General features: G+C 34.8%; 1 protein-coding gene across 1 annotated transcript in view; it reads left to right on the top strand.

Annotated features, from left to right (window-relative positions):
* Window positions 1-10,000, top strand: part of LOC119572819 — a gene marked incomplete at its 3' end in the record, with an annotated part of 34,427 nt that overhangs the window by 14,487 nt on the left and 9,940 nt on the right. Inside the window, 1 exon segment of the mRNA XM_037919768.1 lies at window positions 7,579-7,718. Coding sequence (XP_037775696.1) covers window positions 7,579-7,718 — 140 coding nt within the window.

Genomic DNA, 10,000 nt, shown 5'->3' with positions numbered 1-10,000 from the left:
TATTTCAATTGACATTAGTGGCATTATCATTATTATATTTATTATCTTTATCCTTATCATAGCTGTTCTTATTTCTACCATTATTATTATTATTATTATTATTATTATTATTATTATTATTATTATTATTGCTTTTTATTATTATTATTATTATTATTATCATTATTATTATTATTATTATTATTATTATTATCATTATTATCACGTTGATGTTATTATTCATTATTATTCTTACTGTCATCATTGTTATCATTATTATTATTATTATCATCATTATTATTTATATGATAATCATCACTATTGTTACATCTTCAATCATCAGCATTCTCGCTCTTCATTCCCGTTATCATCAATAAAAAAAAAAACACACAAAGCCAAAGAGCCACTGATAAAAGCATAACGAAAGCAAAACCATATATATCTAATCTTAAGTGTGTCATTTATTATCTTCGCTCCGTTGCTGTTATCATCTGCGGCATTCACACTCTGGCCTGTGTTCTCGACGGAAATAATGCAAAATAATAATAATGATGATAATGATAATAATGATGATGATGATAATAATAATAACAATAATAATAATAATGATTATTATTATTATTATTATTATTATTATATTATTATTATTATTATTATTATTATTATTATTATTATTATAACAGAACCTAAAATAATAATAATAATAATAATAATAATAATGATAATAATGATAATAATGATGATGATGATGATGATGATGATGATGATGATGATGATGATGATAATGATAATAACAATAATAATAATAATGATAATAATAATAATAATAATAATAATAATTATTATTATTATTATAATTATTATAATAATAATAATGATAATGATAATGATAATAATAATAATAATAATAATAATGATAATGATAATAATTGAACAGTTGAAATGTTACTAAAACCTTGTTTACTTGGAACAGCAAGAATAATTCGAAAAGTACTGGACATGAAGTGAAAAGTAAAAGAGAAAGAAGCTACAATACCTAAGACCATTGAATGTGGTCCGCTATTGCAGCTCATTCACCAAGATGTAAGACCAATCTTGAGAGTACCAGAAATAAAAATGATAATAATGATGATGATAATCATAATAAGATTAATAACAATAATAATAGTAACAATGATAATAGCAATAACAATAATAATAAAAAGGTTAATAATAACAATAATGATAATAATAGTAATGGTAATAATAATAGTAGTAGTAATAATAATAATAAAGAGGTTACTAATAACAATAATGATGATAATAGTAATGATAATAATAACAATAATGATAATAATAATAATAATAATAAAAATAATAACAGAAAGTAATAATGATAATGATGATAATAATCATCATAATAATGATGACTACAATAATAAAACTAATAATGGTAATGATGATGATTGCGATGAAATTAATAATAATAATTATAGTGATAATGATAACGACAGAAATGTTAATTGCAATGATAATAATAATGATGATAATAATGATACTAATAACAACAACAACAATGATAATAAAAAAGTAATAATAATAATGATTATGATAATAATAATAGTAACAAATAGTAACAAAAATTATATTAGCATCCTCATTGATCTAACAACAGTTACTGATGAAGAGAATATAACAATAGTAATAGTATCAGTTATAAAGCTCATCTTACATAACAAGGGTAGATCGGTAATCAGATTACCTAATACCTCTCTCCGTTTGTCTGTCTATCTCTGCTTCTGTCTTTGTCTCCATCTCTCTCTCTCTCTCTCTCTCTCTCTGTGAGTGTGAGTGTGTGTGTGTGTGTGTGTGTGTGTGTGTGTGTGTGTGTGTGTGTGAAAACATCAATCAGTTTCATATAAGTTTTGAATTAATGAATCATGGCACAACGAAATGTAGTTTTGATGGCTACCATTGTAAGATGTTACAATCAGCTTATTTCAGGTAGTTCATGTCACGATTTTGCCAATGAAGCAGATTTTTTCTGGCAAATGTGTACAGAAAATATCTGTATAATTTACGTCACTTTTCACATTATGTTTTTATGTGCAACCTTCAGACATTTAGAAGTCGACAGAACGTGATTGGAGAAATTTCCCTTATATATCTGTTTAATTGTTTAATTCCTTATTTACCAGCCCAGCTAGCTATACAGGCGTGGGCAAGCTTCGGTAAATCGTATATATGCTCATGATGTATTATATTACATGATGAATTTAGAATATATCATGGTCATATTTTATAGTACATTAATTAGGTTCTGTTACATTCGACATATGGTCATAAAGATATTACATTCCAAATTTAGGATGTAATATAATCATATTTTGGTCCGTCAACTGAGATAACCTAGTTAAGTAGATCTTTCTCTTTCAAGTGGGCAATCGTTATCATATAATTTTACATATGCTTAACTTAGCTTACTATTCTACATAATGCAGCATTCTATTATTATTATAGCTGCGTATGGTATACTGAGGATACAAATCTAGTATCAGAATAGATGTGAAGACTGCAGGATACATCCTGAATATATCTTCAAATGTATCGGATGAGCTCTTTCCGAATAAGTGAAATGCGGCTAGGTATGTCCGTAGAGTTTTATACTGCATACGGCATTATGATGAAATGGCATTCGATCTGGATACAAAAGGTATATTTTCACCCCGATTCTTATTTCTATCAATTTAGTGTTCCCTCTTTTATTTTCATGTTTTAACAATAGTCGTTTTGCAACTTAACATTGTCAAATTTGTTTTTATCATTAATCCAGTGTCAGTTGGTTTATATATTTTCCCCTTTAGATTTTGTTTTGTTACATACATATAGCTCCACGTGTGCTCAGCCAGCAAGGAGTCTATCAGTTGGGCCTAGTGAACGATCCTGATTTCACCATTCCTTAAATTGCAGGGAAAATGTGTTTTTCTTTCCAATACTATTAATATTGACAGTTTTTCCATTTTTATTGATATTATGATTATTAAATTGTTATCAAAATATCAATGACATCAAAGACAATAATATAATAGAAATGAAGCTTTCAAAAAATCAAGGAAAAGGGTAAACAGATGAGATAGGTAAAACGAATAGCTGACTCCTTGGTGACTTGTAGAGTCATATATGTGTAAAGAAAATAGATAAACATTTATTACAGTGGACATGGCATTGCAGTCTTGCCATCCGCTGACACTGAGTTAATAGCGATTAATTGATCACTATATTACCCTTAACACTACTGTTTCTCTCTTAACCATCCTCAACACGAGAACATTGTTAATCTAGTGTTAGTGATAAGATTAATATTTGCATAGATTATCATTAAGTCATATTTACTTTGTTTATGTTTATGTATTCATTACAAGCTTGTTAATTTTCATATTCACAGTACTCGTTAAGGAAAATTCACATTATTACGGCCCATTTTATTTCAATAAGGACATTACTTTCATTAGCATAATCAGCGAACTTGATACGCAAAATATGCATTCTCCCATTTGGTACAATTTTCTTGATAGATATTACCATCCGTTATCGCTCTCACTAAACACATTCAAAGAAATAAATCATCATATTTTATAAATCAAAATCAAATACATAAATGAAATATCGCGCTCTGCAAATCATAAAGACTGAGTGAACAGCCAAGGAAGTGCGATCGACCCTAAAGCCTCCTCGTTCAAAGTGTCGAGTGAACCACCTCCTCCTGTTCAAACGTCCTGCAAGTCAACGGTAAGGTGATTTTTCCCTTCCCTGCCCCTTGCATGCGCCGAGATGCAGCAGCGTCTTTCGGAACTTCGCCAAAGACCTTTGCTTCGATATTTTTTTTTCCCTTTTTTTAAATTTTGTTAAGTCTCTCGAAATGTCTCATTTGAAAGTGAGGAGATACAGAATAGAGCAGAGAAAAGAACGGAGAAGAAAAATAAACGGGAGGCAGAAAAATGGATAGAGAAAAGAGATAAAGGAAAAGAGAGAAAAACTGTGAATCTTATACACGTAAACGTTCTAAGGAAATGGTTAAAATTGGCGGAAAAGATTTAGTGAAAAATCAAAACACATAATATATCGTTCTCTGAGTAGAAGTAATAGACTAAGGAAATAGAAAAAAGAAAAATGGCATCTTGATTTACCGAAAGGATAAACTATGCACTGAAAAGCATGCAACAGACCTAAACTGATCAACATAACGTAACATTACACACAGATAAGCACATATACACGACACATGAATACACATACTGCACACAAGCATACACACAGACACATGAATACACATACTACACACAAACACATGAATACACATACTACACACAAGCACACACACAGACACATGAATACACATACTACACACAAACATACACACAGACAAATGAATAAACATGCTACACAAAGGCATACACACAAACACACACACAAACACGCAAACATACACATACGCACACACAAGTACATACACTTACAGCACCCCCCACCCCCCACCCCACCCCCACACACCTGTTCCTGTTCATCTCAGGATCAAGAAAACGAAATGTCTTACAAATTTCCCGCCATTGCCTTCAGAAGTGATAATTTTCCTTAACGAGATCTTAAAATAAAGCAAAAGGGAATTTCATTTATCCTATCCCCTTTCGACCCCGTTATATAAGAAAAATATTGTCATAAGAATGATTGCGATAGTGGTATTCGATTGATACTAATGATAATGAAAATGTTGATGATACAATAATGATAATGATAATAGTAATACTAATGATGATGATGGTAATAATGAGAATGATGGTAATGATAATGTTAATAATGCTATCATGATGATAATGATAATAATAGTATTGATAATAATCATAATAGTGACAGCAATAGTAGTAATCAAAATATTAATATTAATTATAATTATAATAATGATAATAATTATAAAAGCAATAATAACAATAATAATAATAAGATAATAATGATAACAATAACAATAATGCTAATAACAATAACAATAACAATAACAGCAATAACAACACAAATACACAACTACAAATAATAGCAATAATAGTATAAAAAATAACAGTAATTTGATGATTATAACAATGGCGACAACAAGGCACAAGAACAAGAAAAACACACATTTCCTCCAGCATATTCCCACGGGGCCATAATCAACAAGGGCGTGAATGTCCCACGCCTCGTCTCGCGTGAATGTCCCACGCCTCGTCTCGCGTGAATGTCCCACGCCACGTCTCCGCACACGGGCCGCGCGGAGGCCAGGTTAAATAAAATGCTGACCATCGAGTGTTTGCCCCGAAGACGAAGGTATCTCGATGAGTCAACACGGAAAGAAAAACCATTACGTTCACCTGCCTTTTGACATTTTACGTCTTTTTTTTTCTTTTTCTTTTTCTTTTATTATATTTTCTATTCTATTTTGTTGTTTTTTTCGATGTTTTTCTCTTTATTTTCGGATTTTTCCCTTTATTTTTGTTGAAGTTGTGTGTTGTTTTGTGTGTGTGTGTGTATATATATATATATATATATATATATATATATATATATATATATATATATATATATATATATATATATATATATATATATAATTTCCGTTGGTCACCGTTTTCTTTTTCCTTTATTCATTTTTTTAAAGATTTTATTTTCTTAGATATAACTTCGCTTTATTATTTAGTATCTCGACCTTATCATGTACAATTTCTTCTGGTATCACTTTCCTTTTTCAGTTCTCTTTACTTCCGTTTCCCCTGCTTCCGTTTCTTCACATCTATGTTATTCCTTCTTCAGCAAGTACTCAGCAAGTACGGCTTAGTCACTTTGCACTTACTCAGTAAAGGTGAAATTAATGCTTCTGGGATATTCGTCTCTGTTGTTGCTGTCTGTTTATTGCGTGTCTCTTTCTCCCCTCTTCCTATAAAATTTCCTTAGTGTTATCATCATTATTATTATCATTATAAACATTACTATTGCTATTATTATTAGTGTTACTATTATGATTATTTGCATTCTTTTATTGTTATCATTATTATTGATATTAATATTATAAAGATAACAAAAATGTAACACTGAGAAGAATATTAAAAGTGTTGATAATACTAATAGTAATGATAATGATAATACGATAGTAATAATAGCAATGATAATGATAATGATGCTAATAATGATGAAGATAATGATAACTGTGATTGTAATAATGATTATGATGATGAGAAGGATGATGATAATAATTAAAATAATAGTAATAATAATAATGATAACGATAATATTAGTAATATTAACAATATTAATAATTATCTTTAAAAAATAATAACAATACTGATAATAATAGTCATAATAACAATAATGATAATAATAGTAATGATAAGAGTAATGATCTTCTTTAATATATATTCGATGGTCAAGAATGATAAAAAACAGACATATAATATCCCCATTCCTTTACACAGATCCACCTTCGATGAATAATAAAATGAACAATAATAAATAACAATAAAACAATAAAAAATAAAAACCCGAGATAAAAGCATTTTTAACAAAACATCACATCCACTGCAAAGCTCGCTCACAGAACCGAGGGTGACAGAAGACCAACAGAAATCACCTCGAATGGCTTCCTCAGGTAACAGAAGGCGCGGGAGCTGGGTCGTTGTCGGCTCCCGCTTTTAATGATAATACACGGCCGCCAGTGCTTTTGCTGTGCCATATGGGGCCCAGGTGGTGTTGCTGCTTGCGCCTGGGAGGACCTGGGTCTTCGTATTTTGTCTGGCATTGTTTGGATTTTGTTTGAGTTGGTTGGTTTGTTTCTTTAAATTTGGGAGGGAGGGAAGGAGAGGGAGGGTGATGCGTGGGCAGGGCTTGTACATTTTCTTTGTATGTTTGGTTTTGTTTGTTTTTTGTTCTTGTTTTTTGTTGAGTTTTTCTCTAGCTATTTTTATTCTCTCTCTCTCTCTCTCTTCTCTCTCTCTCTCTCTCTCTCTCTCTCTCACTCTCCTCTCTCTCTCTCTCTCTCTCTCTCTCTCTCTCTCTCTCTCTCTCCTCTCTTTCTCTTCCCCCTTCGTCTCCATCTACTTCATCTTTTCCTTCTTTTCAGTTACCTCTTCTTCTGTCATTTGCCCATCAACTTTATTCCTTTCCTCTTCACCTGTCTTCCATTCCTCTCGCTGATATCTAAAGCGCCATCTTCTTTGCTCTAAGGTGCTCCACCAGTTCTCTAGTGACTTCTCGTGCAAACGCCAGTACAGGGTTTTGATTGTCTGATCTCCAGACTATCTGTATTCACACAAAGGTGTTAATTTACTCGTGCATTTACTGTTAGTTTCACCTTTGCCGTCACATGTACCTTTGTTATTGCTTGTACGTGTTGTATACGTAGAGCAGCTACAAACTATACGGTACTTGAGTTCATTTAGCCTACGAAGGCAGCAGCAGGAATCGATCGATTTTTCGCCCGAGGGGAACTTTTTCTTTCCTACTCCTTTTCCTCACTCCCCTTGCTCTATGTCCGCATCCGAGGCTCCCCTCCTCCGTCCCATCCCCCTGCGCGTCTCCAGCCTCCCCTTTCTCCCGCAGATCCCGTCCCTGAGCTGAGAAACGACGACCTGCTGCGCCTCCAGACGTTGCTGCGCCAGCTGCCCAGCTTCTACCCGGTCGCGGCGGCCGCCGCCCCCCCCTCCTCCGCCGAGTTCATCGGGTCGCCCTCCAAACGCCAGGTCAGTCGGCCAAAGGGGACAGCTGGCCCTTGGAAAGGTTGGGGAGACTCAGGGAACGGTCTCTGGGGTTTAGAGAATCATGTTTTCGGGAATTCAGTTAACGGTCAGGTTTCCACTGTATAGGTGATAAGGAGTAAGTAATTATTAATATATTTTTGTACTAACCATTCATTCTGAATTATATATTCTAGAATCGAATACTTGTAATACTAAAAAAAAAAAAACATGAACTAGATACTTTGTGACAGAAGTTGGAGTTAATTCTCGCCTCGGTGACAATTAAGAACTTTTGCCTGAAGAACACTCATTGGCTTCCAGTCATCCGCGCAAAGACGACAGCTGTTACAAGGAGCTATTTACTGCTTCTCTTGCCTCGGGTCTAATGTAAGGAAAAGACCAGGAATGTCTTTTCCCTTTCTTTTTATATCCTTTGGGTATTCTTTTTGGAAGTTTTCCTTTTTTAAGTTCTATTTTGGGTATCTGAAGTAATCCCAAGAGTTTTCCAGTATCTCCTGTATGTGGCTATGGCTGGTTATGTATTCACTGTACACTTAGGACATGGAATATATAATCGAAAAGTTGTTCTCTGATTGTGTTTACGGAATGGAGTTGGGAAGCTGAGCGACGGAAGCGGCAAGGGTCTGAATCAACGAGAAAAAGGCCGTCGATTTGCTTGAAGTACTCTGTACAGGTGGAAGATGTGACTGTTATTTCTGGACTTGCCACGTGTCTTATGTAATGTTTACGTATATCGACATATATCAACGTGTAGATACACAGACATATGCATAAACGCATATGTACACATATTAAACACACACACATACACACACACAACACACACACACACACACACACACACACACACACACACACACACACACACACACACACACACACACACACACACACAACACAACACACACACACAACACACACACAAAAGCAACACACCACCACAACACACACACACACACACACACAACAAACAGACACCCCATACACACTACAACGCCCTATAAACACGCCCACAACACATTCTACATTCTCCTAACAAATACAGTTGCATATTCTCATCACAAGACGAGTGGCTAGATATGTGAAGCATCAACTCAGATCAGACGCAAGCAAGACGCGGAGGCTCGAACAGTTCCCGGTGCCAATGAGGACCCCCGGCATCAAAGGTTAATAGAGTTTGTGATCCGCGTTGTCTCGAACCGGTGATGCTGTGTGTGGGGGAGGGGGAGGAGGGAAGGGTGTGCGTGTGGCTGTGTACGTGTGTGTGTGTGTGTGTGTGTGTGTGTGTGTGTGTGTGTGTGTGTGTGTGTGTGTGTTGTGTGTGTGTGTGTGTGTGTGTGTTGTGTTGTGTGTGTGTGTGTGTGTGTGTGTGTGTGTGTGTGTGTGTAAGTCTCTGAGGAAACGCCTTCATTCCAAGAGATAACTTGTGTTCATCTATAACTTTCTCCCACTCTACCTCTCTCTCTCCATCTCTCTCTCTCTCTCTCTCTCTCTCTCTCTCTCTCTCTCTCTCTCTCTCTCTCTCTCTCTCTCTCTCTCTCTCTCTCTCTCTCTCTCTCTCTCTCTCTCTCTCTCTCTCTCTCTCTCTCTCTCTCTCTCTCTCTCTCTCTCTCTCTCTCTAGACTTGCCACGTGTCTTATGTAATATTTACTATATCGCCTATATCACGTGTATACCAGACTATGCTACGTCATTATGTACATATTTACATATAATCACACACACCACACGACACACACACACACAACACAACACACCACAACACACATACAACACATAACACACACACACACACACACACACATTTACCCTTCCCCTCCTTTCCGGTCTTCCCTCTACACCGCCGCTGGCAAGTCTTTGTATTCTTCACCCACTCACCTGTCACCTGTAGAGCCTAGGTGACCTTTCTACGAGGTTCCCAACAATGTGGTAAACACTAGTTAGAATTCTGCGCTAATGAGAGAGAGATAACAGACATGGTGAAAGCTATGGTGCTGTGGGGTGAAGGGGGGGTATATCTAATAGCTTTTTCTATGATCTCTCTTTTCCTCTCTCTCTCTTCTCTCTCTCTCTCTCTCTCTCTCTCTCTCTCTCTCTCTCTCTCTCTCTTTCTCTTTCTCATTCAATATTCGCAAATAGTGTAATTCTCTCTCTGTCTCTCTCTCTCTCCCTCTCTTTTTGCCTTTAGCATGTCAACTTGCTAACACAGAAGTTAACCAGGTTATATAATTGTCTCAGCCCAGCAGAACAGTCATGCGTTCGGT

This window comes from Penaeus monodon, chromosome 1 (assembly GCF_015228065.2).
Source record: "Penaeus monodon isolate SGIC_2016 chromosome 1, NSTDA_Pmon_1, whole genome shotgun sequence".
Classification (NCBI taxonomy): Eukaryota; Metazoa; Arthropoda; class Malacostraca; order Decapoda; family Penaeidae; genus Penaeus; species Penaeus monodon.
This window is presented reverse-complemented; position numbering and strand designations above follow the sequence as displayed.